The 25,076-nt window shown below is 48.0% G+C and overlaps 1 protein-coding gene and 1 long non-coding RNA gene across 2 annotated transcripts; both read left to right on the top strand.

The window, feature by feature from the left end:
• The first annotated feature begins 3,307 nt into the window (after positions 1–3,307).
• On the top strand, positions 3,308–24,578 carry Rab12 (RAB12, member RAS oncogene family). The gene is made up of 6 exons (XM_027397787.2): positions 3,308–3,592; positions 13,725–13,785; positions 17,385–17,523; positions 21,179–21,268; positions 21,914–22,018; positions 23,269–24,578. The coding sequence occupies exons 1-6, from the start codon at positions 3,370–3,372 to the stop codon at positions 23,380–23,382; spliced, it is 732 nt and encodes a 243-aa protein (XP_027253588.1). The 5' UTR covers positions 3,308–3,369; the 3' UTR covers positions 23,383–24,578.
• Positions 3,599–11,674, top strand: LOC118238442. The gene is made up of 2 exons (XR_004768775.1): positions 3,599–6,206; positions 7,620–11,674. It is a non-coding gene; the product is annotated as an uncharacterized LOC118238442 (long non-coding RNA).
• Positions 24,579–25,076: the final 498 nt, after the last annotated feature.

Raw genomic sequence — 25,076 nt, 5'->3', positions numbered from 1 at the left:
CCAAGGTTTTGGGCCTGTCGTGAGGTGCATATGATGGAGAAAATGATGAAAGGGGTTGGAACCCCAATATCCTCATCTGAAGGCATGCCTTTGATGGCTAACTGCCTCATTTCTTTTTTCTTTTCTTGAGAGAGTGTCTTACTATGTAGCACAGGCTAGCCCTGAATTTACAGAGATTCGCCAGCCTCTGCCTCCCAAGTGCTGGGATTAAAGATGTGCATCACCAAACCTAGCCAAGGTCTCACCTCCTTAGCATCCCTATCACATCCCTACTATGCTAAGTTAGGGACCAAGCCCTTAGTCAACATGGACCTTTGTTGGACATTTAAATCCTGAACTATTACACCACGTGATAGAAGCAAATGTAATCAGCACATTAAGGACACATCTGTGCTGCTGTGTTTACTTCAGGGCTGTTCGCAACAGCCAAGAAACGAGAACAAAGGAAGGGTCCACTATAACGTGCTTAAGATATAGCATAGTCCGTAATGCTAAGATTTCTTTATTCAGATAAACACCAGCCAAACGCAAGCCAGAGCATGCCCAGAGGCAGCAAGCTAGCAAGGCCAGAGAAAGAAGGGAGCTCTACGTGTGCGCAGTCCCTTAAGAATTGCCCCCATGTCATCTTCGACCTCCCTGACCACGCCCTCGTGGGCGTGGCCAGGCACACCTGTAGTGGCTTCTAGGAGGTGGGGTTACAGTGTCTCCCTACAATTCCCCTTTTAGTCTAAAAGAGGATTAAAACTTAATAGTGTAAAACATCCAAAATTAACAATCATAAAGGTGAAATACAAGAAGACACAATAATCTGCTATGACACATCCTATGTCTATTCCAGCTAAGCCCTAAAGTCATGTGGAAAGGGTGTCTAACTTGAACACCTCCTTCCAATCCCAACTCTAAACAATAAGAAAGTTATTCCTAACTAGGCTTACACTACCCTAATAAACAATAATGGGGCGCGGGGGCGTAGCATCTTCTAAGTTACTTCCCGCTGAAATGGGACAATGCTAGCCTTGAGGGGTCCTGTGGAAAACAATGTTAGTATAGTGAGAGTCTCTAATGGGTTATCTCCAGTCCATGTTAGATGGGATTTGCTTGATTGAAGATCTAGGTTGAAATCCTCAACTTGACTGAAGTCAGTACTTGAGGCTCTGGTCCGAGTGTCAGTCGAAATGGAGTAAGTTGGATCCAGTGCAGTCGAAGAGGTATGGCCCAATTCCTTTTCTGGAGCATCCAAGGATTGTCGTCAGGCGGGTCTTCATTGGCTGTATGAGACTCAAACATAAGTATTAGCAGAGAAATGTTTGTTTGTATATGTATGTGTACTGGGAAAGGCAACCATAGGAAAATGACAATTATGAGAGGGTGTAGGCCTTGAAAGAAAGAGCCAAGAAAAGACAAAAGATATTCCTCAAATTCTTCATTTATTCTGTATTACATCACTTGGCTTCTTGATATAATACAGAAACTCTAAAACTTAGTTAAACATCATGCTTGGATTTTAGGGGAGGAAAGCCAAATCCAACTCTAAATCCAGCATTGATTTACTTGAATAGGGACTAGGAATAGGGACCAGGGTTAGAAGTGGGATGGTTCGGGGGTGGAAGGGAAGGACAATGGGTGTTAATAGTATGGCCAGAGCAGGAAGTCCCTACATGTCATTGCACTGAAGTTAGTTATAGATGGCAGTAACATACTATACATTTCAAAAAACCAAAATAAACGACTTCCAGTGTTTTCACCAGGAAAATATAACAAACGTGTGAGGAGGTATGTTTAGTCTGGTTTAAATATTACACGGTGTGTGTGAGCTTCAAAACATCACCCGGTACCCTGTTGGTATGTATGATTACATGAGTCCACTAAGACAAATTTAAATTAAAAGAATTCGCCCAAGCACAGAAAGCCTCACACGGAAGTCTTTTGACCAAGCTCCACTTTGTGAAACACAACCCTTGGTTTTCCGGGCTGTCCTGTCTCCAGACCTCTTAGTGCCTCTTCTGGTTTCTCCAACTTCTACCTTTTCGGTAGTGGCGACCCAAATTCTGTTCAGGTCTTCCGTGTGTGTTAAGGCAAATTATAGACCGGCTTTGTGGAGAAGAGATAATGTTTTGGATACCAGGGTCTCCAGTCCGACAAGTCACCTGTCTGTTGGGAATCAGTTTAATTCCTTGCGTTTCTACCATGCTTTGGGATTTGCAACAGGCCAAATGGCTTCTTGTTTTGTTGTTCGTTTGTATCTAAGTTTTTGTATCAATGACAGATGGAAAGAGTTTTCTCATTCCTACAGAAGAGACAGACCCTCATCTTTAAATGTGACCCTCTAGGTTCTATCCCTGGGATAGAAGGGCTCGCGGGAGGTGGGGAGTGTCTATAAAAGAATTTCCAAAATCCAGTTGTGATTGCCTTTGCAAAAATAATGTGACTTCTTCAACTTTGCATTCACAGCGAAGACAGAGAGAAGCATGCGCTTCCCATTAGTTCTAAATGCGGCTGAAGTTCTGTGAGTAACGAGAGCGCTCTCCGCGAGCGTGCCAGCCCCTATCATGTTTAGAACCCAGTGTTCTGAGGGTGCTCAAGTTCACGCGGAGGGATTTGCTAAATAAATCTCTGGCAAGCTTCCGCAGTTTTAAATACTTTCAAGCAGAAAAGGCAAAATAACCCACCCATGCCGATTCCTAAACCTTGGGAGTTCCGGGCACTTGACATCTGAGTTTTTAACCTGCTCGCTCCCCCAAGGATGCATTTGCTGAACTGGGCGGACTGCAACTCAAGGGTCCGAGAGAGACAGCGACCCAGTTAAGATAGCGGATTCCTTGGGGCCCCGCACAGGAAAATCGCACGCAGAGCCAGGGCCCCGCCGGGGCGGCGTTCACCCCGAACCCCGCGTGCACCAGGCCGGGGACGCCGGGCACCCAGAACGACTTGAGTTCGGGGCAGAGGTCACAGGCCAAGCGCTTTGCGACTTGTCCGCCGGGCAAAAGGCTAATAAAAACACTTGGCTCTTAGCAACTGATGGCGGTGGGAGTAAACCACGGGTGGAAACGCGCGGAGGAGAGAGGGCGGGCGGGCGGGCGCGTGGGGTGGGGGCAGCGGCGACCCAGAAGGTAGCCCCGCCGCGCAGCGGAGCGTGCGCCTCGGTCCTCCGGCCGGCAGGGGTCGCGCTCCGGCCTCGCGCCGCGCCGCGCCTGCGCTTCCTGCCCCTCCCGGTCCGGGATGCTGCTGCCGCTGCTGCGGAGGAGCTGCTTCCCTTCCTCCTCTCCCGGCGGCGGCGGCGGCGGCGCCAGCGGCGGCGCGGAGCGGGCGGACGGGCGCGGGGAGCCGGGGGCGCGCGGACGGCGGCCCGAGGGCGAGCCGTATGCGTGCATGGATCCGAGCGCCGCGCTGCACCGGCGGCCCGCGGGCGGCGGCCTGGGCGCGGTCTCCCCGGCGCTGTCGGGCGGCCAGGCCCGCCGGAGGAAGCAGCCCCCGAGGCCGGCCGACTTCAAGCTGCAGGTCATCATCATCGGCTCCCGCGGCGTGGGCAAGACCAGCCTCATGGAGCGCTTCACCGACGACACGTTCTGCGAGGCCTGCAAGTCCACCGTGGGTACGCCGGGCCCGGGGCTGGGCGAGCCTGCGGGGAGGTCGGGCCGGGTACCGTGCGAGCTCTGAGCCTCCCCCGGGGCCAGGCTGAGTTCCCCGTGGCCGCTCCGCGGGTGTGCCACCCCCAGAGCCGGGTCGGTCATTCGATCCCGGAGCCTTCTCTCTCGGGTCATGAGGTCGGGGTGATGCATCCGTGGAAACTCCCGGTCCGTTACTCCGGCTCGCCCAGGGAAACGGCTTTGTGAGATGGAAAAGTAAAGGCGAGGGACGGCCACCCGTGCAGCGCCCCGAGGTCACCATCCAAAGCCGGGTCGGACCTCCTAGCTCCCCGGGCTGGAGGAATGAGCCAGGGTTCGCTTTCTCATTTCCACGGTTTAATGGAAAGAGGTTGAAAATTCACTGCAGAGGCCGTTTGCACTAAAAGCCGCCCCCCGGCTTCTTGTTTTGTGTACAAATGTGTAGGGCGGAGGGATTTCGGCTGTGTTTATCCTTGACCTCAAATAACCGGGTGACAGGCAAAGTGAGAGCCGCTTGCTACTGTAGGTAAGGCTCCTGTTTGCCTTCCACGGGATGTTTTTAATGACGTTGAGCCGACAGGAAAGGCTGCCCGGAGAACTCTGATTTGGGGTGACCCTATAAAATAGGCTACCCGGATTGGGGGTGACTCAGTAGAATAAACAGGCAGGAGAGACTGGACAGGGAGTCAAGAGACCGGCTGATCTCTGTAATGTCAGTTTGAGGCCAGCCTGGTCTGCACAGTAAGTTCCAGGACAGCCAGGGCTATGAGGCGAGATCCCTGTCTCAAACAAGCAAAATCTCAGCTTGGCGATTTGAAACCCTAAAAAAAAGTATACACAGATTTACATTTGTACCCACCGATGGCTCCCATTTTCAGATGAGAATTCTGTAGAAAATTTTAGGGACTCTCCTTAGAAAGATCATGAGATCACATTGGTGAGTTGTCAGGTAACGGAACTACAGCGGTTTTAATAACTTACTGGAAAATTAAACCTCCAGTTTTCACATTGACTTTTTTTTTTTAATTTCCTTTTTGAGTATTTCCCTTAATGGTTTTTTTCCTCCTTCCTTTTTTTTTGGGGGGGGAGGGAGGATATTTATGCTCCTTCTACCCTTTTTTAAAAAAAAAATGTTTGTCTTGAGAATGTGAAGTTAAAATCCAGCAGCGTAATTATACCTGTTGCAAATATCCAATCTTGGATTGTGAGAGCTATAGAGAGAGCTATTAACCAGGAAATGAGGCTTGTGTTATTTTGTTAGTATCTGGCATAACTGCAGTAGGGTTTGAATGCATTTGAGAATTATCAGTCTTTTATGGCCCCAGGCTTACATCCATAAAAACAAAAGGTATGACTGTGTTCAATTCTGAAGGAAAAACCAGTGCAGATAACTAACACTATGAAAGCATGAGGTAAGTGAGGAGGTGATGGGTAGAGCCCTGCAGAACAGGACAACCAAACTCCAGAAATATTTCATGGGGGACATAGAAGTGGGTGCTTGGAGACCTTGGCTGGTGTGTGGTTCTGAGAAGGGTGGACCTGCCCTTTGAGCTGGCAGAATGAAACCAGCCAATGGGACAGCATAGGTTACATAGACTATCTGAGAATGATGGAGGAAACCAGCCCCCTTACACACATAATTATATGTGTATGTGTAAGTGTGTCTCCCGACACTGGGGGGTGGTTAGATTTTTTTTTTTCTTTAATGTTTCTGTTTACTCCCTATGTAGCCTATAGTAGTTAATTTCAAATTTATTTTTTATTTTATTTATTTATTTATTTATTTATTTATTTATTTGCTTCGGGGAGTTGAGAGAAAGATGATAACCGAGACTTAATCAAAGCCTGAAGACCCTAAATGCTAACAGGCCCCTCTTCAGCTCCTGCCACTGAGTGTGTTGCCCTGGTAGTGAGCAGGTTTGTTGAGCACCTGCTGTGTGTTGGGCGTCATGCTGCCTTGGGGTAAAGTAGGAAGCAGGGTGTGGGCTCAGTGTTATCAAGTGGTCCAAGTTCACAGCGAGCTAGGTGACAGGGAAGGGTACTTAACTAGCTGGGCCTGAGAGCTTCTTAAAGAATTCCTTCCCCTTGAACTGTGTGGCACTAAGTTCATTCCTTAAGTTCCTTTAGAAAATGCTGTGTAAATATGACTCTGGGTGTAGTGTAGCCTTTTAGCTATTGTTTGAGCAGAAACTCTTGGGGTCCTTCTGTGGCCCGTGTTTTTAGTTTCTCCTCATCCCAGTACAGAGAGCCCACCATCATCAGTTCCAGAGAGAGAGAGAGAGAGAGAGTTAAAATGAAGATGGAAAAAAATTAGGAGAAATCAGATAGCAGATTTAAATTTCCCTCTGAGGACCTGTGTCCTCTGCAGAAATACTTACAACTTCCCAGCCCTGCCTTTGAAAAGTCCGGGTTTCAGAAGACAGCTAAGAGATTAGAGAGGTGATGCTAACCTATTGGCTGCGGTGCTTGTTTAGCTTCCTGGATGTCCTCTCTAGTTTATGCAGAGATGGGGTACGCCTAAGTGACCTGGACAGGCTTCAGCCTAGACCACACCTGCTGGAGTCCTTGAACTGACAACAGAATTGAGGGTTCATAAAGCAGGTGAGTGAGTGAGACTGCAGAAATGGCCACCGGGCTTGCCTGTAAGTTTAGCCATAGCTGTCTTTACCTGTAAGTTTCAGAATGGGTATGAAGGAAAGTGGCCACTTGGCTCTTTGGTCTGGAACTTTTAGGGCTGATGGTTGGGTGAGAATAGTCGAGACATACTTGTTCTTCTGGGTTAAAACTCTGATTTTATTTTGATTGCACTTCTGCACTTAAATGCAGTCTTCCAAACCATGGCACAGATGCTGAGTGTTTTACTTAAGAGAGAATTGGTGGGGGGGGGGGTTGTCCTAGAGAGCTGGCTCAGCAGTTCTCTGGCTGCTCTTCCAGAGGACCTGGGTTCAGGCAGCTCACAACCATCTGCATCTCCAGTTCCAGAGGATCTGATGCCCTTTCTTACCTCAGAGGGCACCAGGCACCCATGTTGTCCACAGATATACGTGCAGCAAAACACCCATACACATAAAATAAGAAAGAATTCCAGAAGCACAGCCTCCCCAGTTACCCCGCCCACCGCCAGAGTGATAGGGAAAAGACAGCTCAGGGAGAAGCAAGCGGGATCAGAACTGATGTTTGGCTCACAGGCCCAGGGAGCAGTGCACTGTGATTGGGTTTATTTAGGGAGTTAGTGTAAGCCTCCAGGCAGGTGCGGTGTCCACCTTGTGACACCTGGTGGCTCTCTTCAGAGAGAGGCTGTAGATTTCTTTGGAGTCAACTATATAGGGAAATTAAAAGCCTGATAAGCCTGGCCCTGCAACCTTCCCCTTTGTCTGCTTCTTACACTGAAGAGGGAAAGTTTCATTGTGCGGTAGAGAAGAGACAGCCTCTTTTTTGCCACAGCCCGTGGACTCTGCCAGGAGCTGTATGTTGAGGCCCTGCACTGGCTGGAGAAGAGTGGAGGCGCCTTTGAGTAGGATAGGTCAGAGTTGCTCTGCCGCGAGGTATCAGATACATTGTTCCAGCCTCACTTTGGTCTTAACTGGGAAGGAAACATGGTACTGTGTACAGTAGTCACTCCGCAGATACTTTTGAGAGGTTCTATGTATCTATATCAGACCATTCTAGGAGCCACTTAAATAGGGCACGAAGCTGACACCTGTATACCCGGCTCATCCCTTTAGAGTGGCCATCCAATGTAAGAGAAGAGATGAGAGCCACTGTGTTCCATCAGAGGGAAGAAACTGTTATTTACCTTTGTTTCTGTTGCACAGCTTTGATGTTGGAAAACAAAAATACATACCAAACCCAGTACCCTAATTGAGTGTGGTTATTTGTTATTTAATCCTGTAAAGCTAGGAAACAACAATACAGACCCAACAGGGTACCATGTGTGTGCCACAGAGGTCTCCCCTCCCTCCTCCTCAGTGTGACGGGCTGCTGACTCCAGCACTTGTGTTCCTACCTTCTTAGCTTACCAAGTGAAACAAGCTCCAGCGAACCTCTGGCAGGCGGATGAGGAGCCTTCCTGTTCCCGCCCTTCTTAATGTAGACGCCTCTGAACTTGGCCAGCCAGAACCCTGTGACGTCACTGTTCCCAGTCAATAAAGAGCTTGGCTCTTTTCTCCCATTTTCTTTCCCTTCCTCGTGTGTGTGTGTGTGTGTGTGTGTGTGTGTGTGTGTGTGTGTGTGTGTGTGTGTGTGTGTGATGAATTTTAGTTAGTGCTCTCCTGTTGATAAACTAGAATGAAATTTCAAGCCAACAGTCTTTTAATTTTTACTCAAAAAGAAAAGCTCTTGTTCTTCAGCCACCATGGCCTTTCCCCGTGCTGCCCAGATTGGCGAGTTTGGCAGGTAGCAAGCTGGACCTCGGTTGTAAGTCACCAGTGTGTCTTTAGGCAGACCACTCCCCTCAGGCTCCCCATTCATTGAAAGAAGGTTGGAGGCACCTTCTACTTTCTCCCTAGTTCACAGTGTAGAATAAGTGGGGATTCTGTGTCCTAGGCACCTGGCCCAGAAAAGTAACCCATTGTTCTGTTTCACATATCAGTGCCGTAAATATAGAAACTGCCAGAAAATCCACACCCTGTAAAGATGTACATAGGGTGTACAGTAGAGTAAGAAATGACAAGTGTGAGCCATAAGCCTGGTAAAGTACGACCACCTCACAGTCCCTGCACTGAGCCACAGCGAGGCTAGTTGAGCTTCTGGCTTTTCCCCAGCTGTTCCCCAGTGTAAATATTCCCTCCTTTTTTGGACTAAGAGCTGGCAGTGATGTGTGAAGGCCAGGGAGTAGAAGAGGCTCACTGGCTTCAGTTTTCCATCTACTTGTGCACAATAAAGTCTGCTAAAGAGATACATTTCGACGGGGCAACGCGCATGCTCGTAGAGCAACGCCCGGAATACAGCAAGCACCAGAACAGTTAGTTCCTGGTCTTTTGACTTCTGAAGGACGAGCATCGTTTTCTGAGGCTCTGCTTCCCTGAGAGTAGAGCCGTCTCTGGGTTTAGGCACACAGCCCTCCCAGCCTCTCCCTGCATTAGGCTATGTTGCTGTGCCTGTGTGTTCGAGTCAGGTATGTGGCTGTGTCTTATGCTTCTGGGTGCCAGGCAGTCACAGAGTGGTCTGCACTTGTCAAGACCAGAACGAAAGAGAAGCCAGAGCCACTGTGAACCGGGGCTGTCTGTCCATAGCCTGGTGAGCTTCTGTAATGGTGCATGGAGGGTTTATAAGCGCCTCTTCTTTACAGATGGGTTTTTATTTCATGTGTATGGCTGTTCTACCAGCATGCATGTCTCTACACCACACATGCACAGTGCCCTCAGAGGTTAGAAAAGGGTGTCGGGTGCCCTTGAAATGGAGTTGCATATGACCCTACCATGTGGATTCTGGGAACCAAACCTGGATCCTCCTTAAGAGCAGCCAGTAGTCTTAAACCACTGCACCACCTGTCCAGCCCTCTCTCACCTTCAGTTTGGCTCTATAACAGTGTCTTTCTCTGAAATGATCACAAGATTTCATAATTAGAATATTGTTTCTAGTTTTACTGGATCCTCACAGCTTAGGGAGGAAAAGCCTGATAAATCCATGAGGTTTTACCCATAAGATACTTTGGGGGGCGGTGGTTAGACTTGCCCCTGTGACTTTGACACATCTCTTATTGTAGTCTGTCACTGTCAAGGCAGGGATATAATGTCCCAAAGTGGCTGACATTGTCTAAGGTCTGTGCTGGTATGTGCTCCAAACTGAAGGCTGTAACTGACGGAACTGTAGTGTCACAACCATTTTATATGGAGACCTATGTGAGAGCCTGGGGTGCCATAGCTGTGTTGTTCAGTAAAGTCAGTGCCTTCTGGGGCTAGCTGCAGGTCTTGAGTTGGCAGAGAAGCAAGGTGATCCTGTGAGTGGGCGGGGAGCATGGCGCTGCCTGTAATCCAAGACTTGGACCATGAGGTTGTTTCTTTTCTTTAGACTGGAAAGGAACAGGAAGAAAGAGGAGTCAATGTTCTCGGCTTTGTAACTTCTTAGGGCCCAGCAAAAAGAAACAATGTTTTGGAAATGTTTTCCCTTCTGGACTTCCTAGGCAGCAATTCCTTCAGCTGTCACAGAGGGACCAAGAAGGAAGCAGAGCCGGGATGCCTCTTAGTGGCATGGTTATGACGTTAATATTTGCAGAACATTTCACATACCCTTCCTCACCCTCCTGATGTCTTCTGTAGCAGCCTTTAGTCGTTCACACAAGTGTGAACTTTTGAATAGTGACTGTGCTGTTGTGTCAGCACAGTTCATCGCGTGGTCTAGCAGTTACCCCTGCTGTTTCTAATCGGATGTCCCCCTACAAGATGACATGGCAGTGCCCCACCTGACTGGGCTGCCATGAGCACCAGATGCTTTGGATGCCAGACTCCAAATATCTGACAGATACAACTGTCGTTGCTACTAAAACAAGTGAAGGTTGAGCATGAGCCACAGTAGCTCAGAGACCACACCCATTGGTAGTAGGCAGCCTAACCAGAATAATCTACTTAGGGATTACTACTCCATGGAAGCGATGGAATAAGTAATCTGTTACCATAGTGATCTCTGAGATGTTTACAGCCTGTCCTTTGCAGAATTGTGGACCAAGTAAAATGTGTCTATACGCGTGTGCACACACATTTATATCCGTCACTCCCGTTCCACAGCTGCCTTCTCTGCCTCTTGTCTTTAAAAAAAAAGAAAAACTACTGATGATGAGTCCTGAATATTCATAATTTTTCCTAAATTACTCTATTACTCTACAGCATTTAATAGAGAAGAGAGGCCCACTGTCAGTCACGGTCAGAGTCAATCGAGTTGCTGCTGTGTGCTGGGCAGTAAGCCAAGGATGCTAGGTCTTAGGAGGATGCACAGCCCATGGGTGAGGCCAGCAAAGAAAGAGTGCAGGACCAGGACCTGGGGTGGGAGCAGGGTAGATGGGGTCAGGGAAGGTTCCGTGGGAAATGTAGGATTTAAAAGGTTTCTGGGCAGACAAGAAGGTTCTCCAAGAGCTCATGGCAGAGGAAGGTAGTGTGTTGCCAAGTGTGTGATGTGCTAATGTGGGTCCGTGTGACCCAGCTTTGGGGGCAGGGACTGTCCCCATTAACCCGCAGGGTACGGAAGGCTGGCTGCTCGCTTGCCTGTTCGTCAGGACGCCTCTAAGAAGCTGGGTTTTCAGCAGACCTGCAGACAGACGTGAAGGTGACACCCCCTTCATCCCTGTGTAGCTCTCACTCCTGTCTGTGCTGGCTGTGGTTCAAATAGTTGAGACTGTTGATGGCTTGCTGTCATTATTAGGGACCATTGCCATTTCTGTGGGAGGCAGATGCTGCAGATGGAGTCATTTTTTGTTTGTTTTGTTTTGCTTTTCCAGACAGGGTCTTTCTGTGTAGCTTTGGTGCCTGTCCTGGGACTCTCTCTGTAGACCAGGCTGGCCTTGAACTCACAGAGATCCACCTGCCTCTGCCTCCCAAGTGCTGGGATGAAAGGCATGAGCAACCACACCTGGCAGCATGGAGTTATTTTATACTTGTTAGGCGACATTTTTAGACATGCTCAGTGATATATTAATACAAAGATATGCGTCCAAGTCATAAATTGAATTAAGTTTCCAGTGTTTACAAGCTCCTGGAGCTGTTAGATACAATATAGGCTATTTTATTTAAGAGAGGGGACAAGTTTTATGAGCCATCATTTATAGACTTGATTTTTTTTAAGATTTGTTTATTTTAGGCATATGAGTGTTTTTGCCCATAGACATGTATGTACACACAGTACCTGCTGCAGAAAGAGGAACTGGGGTTACAGGCTGCCATGTGTGTGCTGGAATCGAACCCATGTCCTCTGCAGGAGCAGGGCCAGCCCTCCAGCCACTTCACAGCTGTAGAATTGTTCTGCTCCGGTTACTGAAGCTGTTGAAGTTGCTGTGCTCATTGGTACTGGCTTCTCCTCACGGGATGAGCAGATTCTTTGTCCAGTTTCATAACCTTTTAAATAAATCACTGACCTTATGTCCTCATCGTCTCAGTCCCTGGTCCTTTTATTGTCATTCATTAAGCTTTGTGGTTGGAAAAATAGTCCTCATAGAAGACTGCTAACACAGGTAGGTTTGCAAACTTGTTGAGAAAGAATAGCAAGCAAGTGGCATGTGCGGGCACAGCGTGGCTTAGCAGAGGAGACTGCAGCCCCTGAGCACAGGTGGCCTGCCCCGGTTTTTGGAAGGGTCTGTTAGGTGACCAGAAGCAAAACTAAGGAGAGATTGCCACTGGTCAGTTTTTTTCAGTAAAATAACAAATTTACTCAAATTACAGCCCCCTTAACTCAGATTCTGAAAACAGATGCATTTGAAGTGGGGGGGGGGGTGAAATCGAGGGAGGGCTAACAGGGTGGCTGTGTGCAGAGGCCCCACCACCACCCTTGGAGCCTGAGGACCCACCCCCCCTTCCCCCTCCAGTATCCACACAGCACAGAAAACCAGTTCCTGCAAATTGCCCTCTGACTCCGCTCTCACTTACAACGATAAATAAACCAATACTCATAAATGTTAACCTCTTGAAATGAGGAGTAAAATAGTAGTCATGGCAAGATGAGTTTGATCTGTGATTCACATCGCAGATTCATGTGTCAAACAAGTCCTACATTTAGGTTAACACTGCAAAGACAGTGGTTTGTCACCAACCTGTGCCTCGTCACAGTCAGAGCCACCAGTGTGATTGTGCCTCAGAGGTGTCACTTTAGGGTGCTGTCACCTTGGGGTGAGTCATTTGGGAGCCTTGCTCAAGGCCATTGGACTTTGGGAAGCAGTCCGCTGGAGAGGGAAAGGTTGTGTTAGCCTTGTCAGTCTGGTGTGCAGGATTCAGAATCGAAATATGCCAGGCAATCCCAGTGCTGGAGGCAGAGGCAGGCGGATCTCTGTGAGTTCCAGGACAGCCTGGGCTATAGAGGAAGTTCCAGGACAGCCAGAGCTATGTAGAGAGACCCTGGTTCAAATGAACAAACATTAAAAAAATAAAAACAAGAATTGAAATATAGGGACCTGTCTCCACTGTGATGTTTTAGAGTCACAAACTTCTCTGTTGTCCACCTAGGGGCCGCCCATCAGCTCAGTCTTACAAACATGTCTAGTGTGTTGCTAATTTTAAACAGTCACATGTCATTCTGTCCACCTCAGATCCTCATCTGACCACTGCCGCCTCAGGTCCCAAAATGGATGAGCAGAGGGCAGGCCGAGCCACTGTGCGGGCTGTGGTCACCTGCACAACCCTGCTGCCTGGGACCATCTGTCTGGGGTCCCAGCAGGCAGCTGGGAAGTAGATCCAGAAGAGAAGTGTGTCTGGTGCTCACCGTCAGCCCACACCTCCTCGATGCTCTGCTAGTAAATACTGAATTTGAAAGTCTTGGCTTAAGATGTTTTTGTCTATAACTATAAAAGATATCAGATGACTTACGCGGATGAAATTTGGATTTTTAAAATTTATTTGAAGCTTACTGGTCTGGTTTTAGGAAGAAAAAATATTGCGCAAGGTGGTTTGCTTGCAATATTAAGATGAATAAATATTAAAATTGAATATGCTAATCTATAGACGGGTAGGTTTTGTTTGTTTGTTTGTTGTGCTGAGGCCTTGGTTGCCCAGCCTGTCTCTAACAGTTTGTTACCCCATAAGTAGTATGATGAGTCATGCGCGTATTTACCAACACTTGTAAGAACTAAAAGTTTTAATATGTTAATAACTTCCAAATTCAAACAAAGGCTGCTTGAAATCAGGGTTGAATTTCAAATTTTCCATCTAAGAATCATCTCTGAATTGGCATCCTTAACATTGCCAAGGTTTCTAAACTGCAGCTGGAGTCATAAATCATGCTAACAGCAGATGCTGGGATAAACCAGGGGGAGTGTGGGGCGGGGGAGTGCCCCAGAGCACTCTCTGCACACTGGTCCCTCACACTTTTGAGTTTTTGCCGTGCTGATGCTTTTGGTTTCCCAAGTCATACTTCCAGCAGGGATCTCGTGGTGATTGGCCTGGATTATCTTTGCTTCATGTTCACCTGTTTCCTCCCCAGGTGTTGACTTTAAAATCAAGACTGTAGAGCTAAGAGGGAAGAAAATTAGATTGCAGATCTGGTAAGTTAAGTCTGCCCCGTTATGCCCTGCGTGGGTAACAGTCCACGCTTGCTTACTAAAATGGCCATCCACCTCCTCTTGCCTTAAAATCAGACTAACAGCACTTCCCGGGAACGGCGCCTTACTTCACACCTCATCTGCACGTAAGCTTGTGCTACCATCCTGACAGCCTGTTTGACCCTCTGCCTGGGTTTTCCTGTCATGGACATGTCTCCAAACTGCCATCATTAAAATGAGTGCTTGATTGCATGTCTTGGGCTGGTGTGTAGCTCACCTCTCGAACTCTTTGCTTGGCATGCGCAAGAAGGTTGGCTTCCATCCCCAGCCCTGGGGGTGGGGGGCGTGTGTTCCTGTCTTTAAAATTACCGAATGGTATTCCAAAGAGCCCAGTCAGTGTGTTCGTAACCATACTTAATGGGGGAAGTACATATTGTCACGAGGGAAAAACCCATCACCTACACCACAGCTCAGGGACCCTGTGCTGATACAGTGTGGACACCATGTGGCAGGCATGCCCTTTCCTGCTGGCCTGTGGGTGCTGTGTGACAGGGGCATCTTCTGCATACCAGAAGGGGACCCAGAAACTCCATCCGAGGAGATTAGAACCTTTCTCATCTCAGCCTTGGAACAAGAGGCCAGGCCGGCTGTGTTGTAACTGTGCTTGGGGCTTTCTCTTCCCTGTTCACAACCCAGAGTGGCTGCTAGAATTCCCCGTGTAGCCAGCTACCTCTGTAGAAGGAAGGCGAGTCTGGCCTGTGGTGCTTGAGTGGGAGCCCTGCTCAGCTGTTTGGAGAATGCATTGTGGTTTTCGTAACACTGATGGGACACTCAGCTTACTAACTCGTCTTGGCAGGTCGCCCTCAGCTCTGACTGTCTGTCCACCGTCTGTGTGTGTTTGCTTTCATCCGCCTTAACTGCTGCGCATCTGTGGTCTCACCGGTCATCTAACGCTTGAATGTTAGTGGCATGTCTCCATCCTTCATCCATGTCCTTGTCTGGGGCGCAGCTGCAACCGAGCCAGCCTTGCTCTCCTGGTGTCCTGAGGTAATCCCTTTCGTTCGGTCATCTGCAACTGTGTAACCACATAAGGGCTTCGGGGATTTAAGGTTTTGTTTGTTTTAAACAGTTTTGCTTAAAAAAAAAAAAACAAACGGGTTTTCCTTACACTAGTCCACAAAAAAGGTAACAATCTTTGTTTAGTTCATTGCTGTCCAACAAATTATCTCTCACAGATGGACTGGAGAGAGAGAATGCTTAGCACTTAAGACCACTGGCTGCCTTTCGGCTTTGATTCCCAGCACCCGCAGGGTATCTCACAACTGAGTCCTGTCCCAGGGGATCCGACAACCTCTTCTGACCTCCTTAGGCCCCAGACACATACTTAGTACATACATACATGCGGGAAAAACATCCATATCCGTAAAATTTTAATCTTTGACACGAGCTGCCATTTCTAACTATAAGCGCCTCGGGACAGCTTTTGAAGGGATCAGGACATGTCTGCCTCTGCACCTAGCATCTGTGGCTGTGTTCTTCTCCCTGAGAAGATAATGTAGCTAATATTAGGATGTGTGTACGGCTGGGTTGACTGGGTGACAGGCAGCATATGTCCTGGGGCTGGAGAGATGGCTCAACAGTTAAGAACAGGGGTTGTTCTTGCCGAGGACCTGCATTTGGTTCCCAACACCCACGCAGCATGGCTTACTCACAGCTACCTGTAACACCCAGCTCTAGAAGATCTGGCCCCCTCTGGCCCCCAGGGGCACCCTTATGCATATACACAATTAAGAATAAGGCTTTTTTTGTGCAGCTACATCTGAATGTGCAAGTGCCTCTTGTCCTCTTGTTGGTTGTGTGTGGCCTCTGCCACAGTGGCTTCACCTCTGATCAGTCCTGGCTCTCCTTATGGAAGCCTGCTCCGTGAGAGTTCGCAGTATGTATTCAGCCACATGTGACTCTCAGACTGCTTTTCTCTTAGATGCAAAAGCGTTCTCCATGAGGAGAGTACCCTCTGCCCTCCTGACCCTTTGTAAAGTTCTGCAGCGGTTGGCGCAGCACCGGGCAGTGTCACCAGGGAACAGTGGTGGTGTGGCACTAGGGCATGTCACCGGGGATACAGTGTGCTGTGTGCTGGATTTACAGAACAGCTGATTGTACACTTTCTGCATGGAATATTCCAGTGGTGGGTTACTTGCTCCTTGTGAAAGTACTTAACAGACCAATGGAAGGGAAAGATGGCTTGTCCCAGCTCATGGTTTAAGGGGATTCAGCCCCTCATGGTGGAAAGAGCCAGGAGCTGTTGGCTCACATCTCAGCAGCCCAGGAGACTGCTCAGTCTGAGAGCCCAGCCCAAGCCATGGTGTCACTTCATTCAGTGTGGGCCTTACCCTTAGCTGTCGCTCTCTGTGGACACTTACAGATGGGCCCCACGACTCCCCAGTGTCCAGGAGTTGCTTAAACTGACCAGCAGTCCACCACAGCCTTCGCCCTGAAGGGCTTTTCAGGGGGAATCTTACTTCTACAGTACACCAGCCACTTGATTAATCACACCCTACTCAAAAGACTTTTTCTTCTGAAATATTTAAAAGATAAAAAATGAGCCAAAGAAATTGCTTAACGATAAAAATAATTTTTGTACTCATTTTGCTAGTAAAGAAAAACCTGGGGTCGCCATTCTCTTCTGTTTTTTCTTTAGTAAAAGTACAGATTGGATACTGTTCATTAGAGCACTTGGGACCAGTGGTGTTTCTGATTTGGGAGCATTTGCATAGATACCGTGAAATAACTTGAGCATGGGTCTCACCTTACATACCCTATATGCAGATAGTCTTACACAACATCTTGGGTGTGCCTGCATTCCTTGAGGTCAGGTGTAGAATTTCTCAAGTGTGGCCTCAGCATCACACTGGCACTAAGAAAGATCTGATGCCTTCTGCCCTCCACATGCACCGGGCATATCCATGGTACACAGCAAAACATCCATACAAACAAAAGAAATACTGAAAAATTTTAGATGAGTGGCTCCATACTGGTATACACAAGGTAGTCGGCAGATAACGTTGAGTGGAATCAACCCTTCGCTTTCCCTGTGCTCAGTCACATGGCTGTGCACATGTAGTGTGTGGTAGTTTGGGGGAATAGGAAGTAAGTCAAGCTGAGTATTTGGGGATGTTTTTTTCCTGCCGTAAGCTTTCACTCAGGCACCAGAAGCAGGTCAGGGAGTTGTCTTCAGTGGGAATTGTGGCTGCTGTTGTGAGTGTTGTGTCCCCTTTTATCTTAAAGAAGCAAATGGTCCCTTGTGTTGCTGTCCTGATATTCCTGATGTGGCTTTCTGGGGAAAGGTGATCTGGTAGCTCGTGACCTCAGTGGGTAACCTGACTCCTTTTCTGATATTTAGTTGTTAATCTGTATACAGATAAGCCACGTGTCTCCTAACAGTATAACACACCCTGAGCTCTTCCTCTCCCACCTGTAAGGCTGGGAAGAATATCCCCATAACCCCAAGGTGGGTGGAGAAGGAGCAGAATGAGTGTTTGCACCAGCATGTGGAGTTGGCTACCTCATTGGTTTGGAAACTGACTTCTACTGCTGTTTCCTAGGGACACGGCAGGGCAGGAGAGATTTAACAGCATTACCTCAGCCTATTACAGAAGTGCCAAGGGGATCATATTAGTCTATGACATCACTAAGAAGGAGACATTCGATGACTTGCCAAAATGGATGAAGATGATTGATAAGGTATGTGTGTATCGCCCTCTCCGTTTGTGGGTGTCAAAGGGAACAAAATGATACAGCGTCCTTAGTGGATTGATGGTCCTCTTATACACAGCTTCGTTAGAGATGAGGTGGTGATGGAATAGATTACCTAGAGCCAGCTTGCTGGAACTGTGAAAACAAGGTTCGCTGTGGTCAAAACCCTTTTCTCAGAGTTAGACTGAGCAGAAGAGGTCGTGTGGACACTGGGTATGTACTCCATGGTGCTGTGGGTGCTTCAGGGGCCCAGTCGTCCTCAGCATCGTAGATGTCCTTCAGTTCCTCCTTTTGAACAAGAGACCATTTCTCTCAGCTTACAATTGAGTCATAGAAAATTCTGTATCTCCATGGTTAATGCGAACTGTGTCTTCCTCTAGGAAATGTGTGCAGCAGTGCACCTTCAGAAGACAGGCCAGTTGGGATTAAAATGTGACATACAGTTGACCACAATGGGAGAGGTTCTGTCCCCTTATGCAGTAATTAGATGTTTAATTCCTTTATGTTACAAACACCTGATCGTATTCAAACACGACTGTACTTGGCATGCTGTATAAACAGTAGGAAGGGTTCACTTCTGGTTTTACTAAGCAGGTTTTCCCTGTGTGCTCCTTCATAGTATGTTAGGGACCAGTGTAAGAAATAGGAGGACCAGGCATGGTGGTGCACACCTTTAATTCCAGCACTCAGGTGTATCTCTGTGCACTGGGGACAAGCCTGGTCTCCGTGACAAGTTCCAGGCCAGCCAGAACAGCAAAGAGTGAGGCAGACAGATCTCTCTACCCTCCGCTCGCTCTGTACTTGGCATTGGTCACAGCGTATGCAGTCACCCTGGTGCCACCAGAGAGAGTGGCTGTGTACAGAGAAGACCTTAGTCTCAATACACTGCCATGGGCAGGTTTAGGGATCTTTATGAGGGGGAGATAATTGCAGGGGATCAGTGATCTACCGTGTGGCTCTTCATACGAAGCAGTGGCGGTGTTAGCCGTTGTGGCGCCCTCATCTAAGGGTTGTGACATCAAAAGTTCATGCATCAGAGGCACAAGTCAAGAGTCAGGAGAGAGAGAGAGAGAGAGAGAGAGAGAGAGAGAGAGAGAGAGAGAGAGAGGGAGAGAGAGAGAGAGAGAGAGAGAGAGAGAGAGAGAGAGAGAGAGAGAGAGAGAGAGAGAAGCCAGCTTCAGGTCCCTAAAAAAGTAACCTAGTAACCATCACCCTGGGCTGGCTGGTAGGAGAGCTCAGTGGGTAAGGGTGCTGCCCAGACCTGGTGACCTGAATTCATCAGGGGACCCGACGTGTTAAAAGAGAACTGACTGCTGTGGGTTGTCATCTGCTCTCTACACACCTGCCACATAGCATGCACGCACATACACGGGACAATGAAAATCAAAACCCCTATTTTCTTCACATTGGAGGCGTTGAAATGTTAGTGAGAGACTGATCGTATGTGGCTCAGCTGTGTGACTTCCAGCATTAGAGATTTGTAAAGCCAGCTAAAACCAGACGTGGAGAGGGACTCAGAATCAGAAATCAAACATACAAAGAGCTGGTTGGTGTTGAATGTGGCTGAGACAGCTGTTTGTTTGCTGGATGTTTCCATCAGAGTCAGATTCTGGGTGGGCCAGGCTTTTTAACAAGGTTTTTCTGATTCTTGACCTTACCTATTAAGTCACTGGTGAGCCAGGAGTCCTCTTCTTGCACAAGGTTTTTTGTTGTTGTTGTTGTTGTTGTTGTTTTTGGTTTTTCGAGACAGGGTTTCTCTGTGGCCTTGGCGCCTGTCCTGGAACTAGCTCTTGTAGACCAGGTTGGTCTCAAACTCACAGAGATCTGTCTGCCTCTGCCTCCAGAGTTCTGGGATTAAAGGCATGCACCACCTGCACAGGGTTGCAACGGTCACCTGCAGCCAGCCACTGGTTATTCTTCTGTTGCTGTGATAAAAGACTGTGACGGAGGCAAATTACAGATGGAAGAGTTTGTTTTGCCTCATCAAAGTGGGGAACATGGCGGCAGGCAGGGACAGCAGCTGGAGCAGCAAGCTGAGAGCTCACTTCTCAAACACCAAGCATAGAGTAAAGAGAACTTGAAATGCTCTCAAAGCCCATCCCTATGACACCTCCTCCAACAAGGCCACATCTCCTAAGCTCTCCAAAACAATGCCACCAGCTGGGGACCAAGTATTCAAACTGCAGAGCCTATGGGGGTCATTGTCATTCAAACCACACACATGGGCTGTAGCCTTCAAACTGAGGTCCTCACACTTAACACAGCAAGCATTTTACCAACTGTTCTACCTTCCACCACTGGCCTTAGTCTTTGGGGGTTTACATTCCTGAAAATGATTTTCAGAACCCATTATAAGATCCATGTTTACAGTTGTAGGCCTACACCCTTTAGCGATGCCTAACCTAATGTTTGTTGGCCGTGGAGAAGTCCCTCTGAAACCTTGGAGTTGCTCCTGAGGACAGTACTTACACAGTAGTCTAAAGTGGTGAGTGAGCAAGGGCCTGTCAGGTGTGTGGGTTTGTGAATCCACCAAGGATGATGGCCTAGCTCGTCCCGTGTTCTGAGTATTGTTCTTTGTGTAAGAGCTAGCCCTCCTCTTCTCTCCTCCCTCCCTCCCTCCCCCTTCCCTCTCTCTCTCTATCTCTCTCTCTCTGTAGCCTTGAGCTCATAGAGATCATCCTGCTTCTGCCTCCCAAGTGCTCGAATCAAAGGTACACACAACCAAGGCCATTAAGAGCTGTCATTTCTGGAATGCTCAACTTGGGGCCAGGCTGTCCCATGATGCTTCTTGGGCACCTGCATGTCAGCAAGACACACACAGGGAGCTGTCTCCCATCCCTTCGCCCAGCCTCGAGAGTCCTCTGGCCATGATCCCCAGGTTCCTTCAGTGCAGTCTGCTTCAAATGGTTTTTTACAAGTACACAAAATACTAACGTACCTATATTTTTTTTAAAACCTTACAGATATAGCTTTAAATTGTTCTGGATTGTAGAGTTATTGCTAACTTCATTATAGCATACAAGTAAGTTTAAAATCTTGGACTGACTCCATTTTATCACCAGGTACTGTACTGCGAGGGCCTTTCTGTGTCAGCGTTGTTAGAGCAGAAGGACTTGCTTCCTTGACCCATTTTGTTGCACTTTGGCCTTTCACAGCTGATGACGATTCTTGAGTGCACAGCTTTTTGTTTTTTAATAATTATTTATTTAACCCTTATTTTATGTGCATTGGGGTGAAGGTATCAGATCCCCTAGAACTAGAGTTACGGACAGCTGTGAGCTGCCATGTGGGTGCTGGGAATTGAACCTGGGTCCTCTGGAAGAGCATTCAGTTCTCTTAACGCTGAGCCATCTCTCCAGCCCTGCCTGTTGTTTTTAAACATCTCCTTAACAGTGTCTTAGGAATGGCTGGGGCCAAGGCCAAGACCATGGTAATTGTTGATGCCTCTCAGAAGGTACCTTCCAAAACACTGTGAGTCCTCTGTGTGTGTGTGTGTGTGTGTGTGTGTATGCGCGCGCGCATATGTGCGTGTGTCCCAAGTTGCCCAGAGGCAGTGGAGTAGCGTGAACAGAAAGTAACTGGTGGTAAGTTGTGTGAGTTTGCACCCGTCTGTCAGTGTGTGACGCCTCTGGAACTCCTGCAGTATGCTTCGGAAGATGCTGAGCTGCTCCTGGTTGGAAACAAGCTGGACTGCGAAGCAGACAGAGAAATCTCCAAGCAGCAAGGAGAGAAGGTGCGTGGAAGCCGGGCGCTCGCAGGCAGCACCCTTGCTCTGCAGCGTTTCCGCTCACAGCTCCCTGACACGCTGTGGAAATACAGAGCGTGCCCCACACTAATGGCCCCGCACACACTAATGGCCCCGCACACACTAATGGCCCCGCACACCCTCCAAATTGTTCACTTCCTGTCTCCTCTTTGGATTCATTTGAAGCAGAGACTAAAGCACATTAGTACATACATACTGTGTAATGTTAGCTGACATTTTATACAGAAAAAAAAAATGTTTTTAGGTGGCATGATTTGCTTTTGTAATTTTTTCTCCTGCCTTGACTTTTGCTAAGGGTCCAATCATGGAGAAGCATGGGTACTCATATTTTAAATGTCAGATACACTGTACATTCAGACTCTTACACACGTAACAGGATGTAAAGGTTATTATATATTGCTATTTGCTTACAGGGATTTGCTGTACACATGAACCTGATATTTGATCATAAATGGGACTTAACAGACCCTGAGCTCCCCCACCCTTAGCAGTAAAGCACGGAGTCTGTGTTCCTGTCAGAGGCCCAGCCTGACGCACGCACGCACGCACGCACGCACGCACGCACGGTTCTGGGTTGCACCTCGTGGTTAACACGGGCACGTGTCTTCTCAGTTTGCACAGCAGATAACTGGGATGCGGTTCTGTGAAGCCAGTGCCAAGGACAATTTCAATGTGGACGAGATATTTCTGAAACTCGTCGACGACATTCTGAAAAAGGTAAAAATAAATAAGTGTGCCTGCTCAGCTCGCCTCCGTGGTGGCTGTCGCTTGGAGTCCTTAGGGTCCGTAGACCATCTGTTTGCATTCTTTGAGGTCCAACGTTCTGGAGTGACTTCCATAAGGTCTAGTGGCCATGAGAAACGGGGGCGTGGCTCATTAGTAGAACCTTTGCACAGCACACTTGAGGCCCTGGGCCCCTGCCCGGCAGCATAGAGCTAGAGCGGGGCTGAGTGTAGCCCTGTGGCCCAGCATTTGCTTAGCAGGCAGAGGCCCTGGGTCAGCCTCCAGAACTCCAGGTAGACACTCCATGCTCACGCCTCTCTTCCTTTCCTTTTTTCTTCTTTCCCAAAGAATTAAGTTTAACATGGAGCCCCCCTGTGGTGTGCAGCCTTCCTTGGAGAAGGGCCACAGCTCCTGGTCTTCCTCAGGCCCCTCTCTCTGGACAGGGAGGTCACCTTCACAGAGGATGCTGGGCTGCCCTTCAACATCTGTCAGCCACTAGGTGGTGTCCCCCAGAGGGGTGACTCTAGGAGCCCTGCAGCCATCACCAGACAGCTCTCAGTGCTGTGTAAACAGCTGCAGCGTGTGTTGTTTAAGGACAGCTGCGCATGTTACAGAGGCCGTTAGCTCCTCCCAGATAGTCCCTTCAGAGTTGCAGTGAATCTGTCAGCGTGGAACCTTCCTGGCAGAGAGGGCTAACTGTTAAGCACTAACTGATTATGTCACCGAGGCCCCAGGAGGACCAGCTCCTAGACTGTCACAGATGATCCAGAAGCACTTCCTTCAGACAGTGGGCCAGTTTCCTGTTGATTAATATGTAGAATTTTCATTATAGTACATTCTGTGCAGAGAACGTGTGGTTTTTATCGCAATGCTAGGGATCAAACCTGGGGTCTCCTCACACGTGCTAGGCAAACACTTGTCAGCAAGCTGCTTCCCAGCCTCTTCCAAAGGCATTAGAAAGCAATACTTCAGGGTCCGAGGGATGCTCAGTGGTTAAGGACATTGGCTGCTCTTCCAGAGGACCCAGGTTCGATTCCCAGCACCCACTTAGCATCTCACAACCACTTGTAATTCCAGTTCCAAGGAACCCAACATCCTCCTTGTGTCTTCATCAGGTAACAGGCATGCGGCACAGACATACATGCAGGAAAAACTCCCATGCACATAAAACAAAAGCTGCACAATTTACAACATGACCTCTCGCTCGCAAGACTAAGGTCCTCGTGTTGTCTCCTTGTCTTTAGATGCCTCTTGATATTTTGAGAAGCGAGTTATCCAATAGCATACTCTCTCTACAACCAGAGCCTGAGATCCCACCAGAGCTGCCTCCTCCTAGACCACATGTCCGATGCTGTTGACTGGCTGCTTTGGAGACAGAGTGCATACAGTCCCCGACGGGGGCGGGGACCATTCTGTGTGCACTGCAATCATGTGACAATTTCCTTCTGCACTTTGTAACCCAAGTCAGCTATACACTAACTTGTAAATATGCAAATATGCAATCCTGGGTAAGGTGGGTTATAAATCACATGCTTCCCCTCGGACTGTATTTCCTCGTTGTTCCAGTGTGTAATGTGCCTACACTGGGAGGCGTGGTTCTTCTGGTGTGAAGAATGGGAGAGAAGAAGGGTGTGCTGTCTCCTGAGTACTTTAAATGTCTACACTACGAGGCAGACGCTCCGATGGGAAAAGAGGGCCCGGTGCTTCGAGTTCCGTTTCAGAGAAAAATCTACAAAACTGAAGACTTTTTTGAAAAAGAAGACATGACAACGGCTTCTTCTTTATTTACGAGGCTTTCCCAGCTGTAGCATCTTGAGGTTTGGAGTGTCTCTGCCCCAAAGCAAAGCTCCTCTCTCCACAGCCAACACGGAGTTGGCTCTCGGGTCCTGTAGTGAGAGACTTCTCTGAGGTAGAGGGCTGGATTCGACTGGGTCCTGTGGCTGCAGAATCTGGGGATGTCCAGTGGCCATGATGGATGTTTTTAAGAACGACAAAGATTCAATTGAGAAAGGACTGTTGGGCAGGGATTGTAATCCAGTGTTGAGCTTCAATCCCCAGCATCACAAGGGGTGGGGGAGGGGAAGGAAATGAAATTAAAGAAGACAAATTTTTGAAACTATATAAGAGATTTTAAAACCACACTGCTATCCTACACAAATCCTGTTTGAAGGGATTTTAAGAGTTACATTTTACTGTATCAAAAAACACATATGCATTTGCCTAGACATCCTGTATCTTTGTAATGATGGACTTCTCCCATTGATGGTGAAGCTTATTCCTATGAAGCCTAGACTGTGTTCAAGTTTTCTTGTTTTTGTTTTTGGTTTTTTGTTTGTTTGTTTTTTTTGGTTTTTTTTTTTTTTTTTGGTCTGATAAGGAATTTGTGAACTCTATCTTTGGTATATCTTTTATTAAACTGCACTGTTTTGTTTAGTCAAGGTAAATAAGTATGTATTTGAATAACTTGGTGTGCCCTGAGTATTGTGGTGTGAGAAGCATCGTGGTCTTTCTACACTAATGAAGTGCAAATAAAATTTTGTATTTATGAATGACAGCCGAATGCCGTATGTATTTATGCAGTTGTAGATTATGTAAACCAGTATCTTTTTTTTTTTTTTTTCAGCTCCAAATCTTAATCTTTTGAGTGTAGGTGGGGAAAACGTGATGTGTTCTGCTATGGAAAACACCCTGGTTGCTTCAGGATAGGTTCAGGCATGGATCTCCCAGAGAATCCAGCAACTCAGTTTCTAAGTCTGTGTGCTCGCTCAGGAGGCAGATCAGGGATCAGACAGCTTTCCAGAGGTGTCCACGCAGCGGTGCCCTCAGTGTTCACAGTTGTCAAAAGTCAGGGACAGTGGGTAAGCACACGTGACTTTGAGAAAGAGCAGATACTACTCGGCGTATGATCACCACAAGATCACAGCCACCCTGGTCTACCTAGTGAGTTCCTCACCAACCAGAGCCACACAGCAAGACCTTGTCTCATACCCACCCCCAAAAAATACAGATTTTTAAAGAAAAGTCAGCCCGCCATATGCCATTGTGCATATGT

Source organism: Cricetulus griseus, chromosome 2 (assembly GCF_003668045.3).
Source record: "Cricetulus griseus strain 17A/GY chromosome 2, alternate assembly CriGri-PICRH-1.0, whole genome shotgun sequence".
NCBI lineage: Eukaryota > Metazoa > Chordata > Mammalia > Rodentia > Cricetidae > Cricetulus > Cricetulus griseus.
Note: the sequence above shows the minus strand (reverse complement) of the source record. Positions and strands in the feature narration are given on the sequence as shown.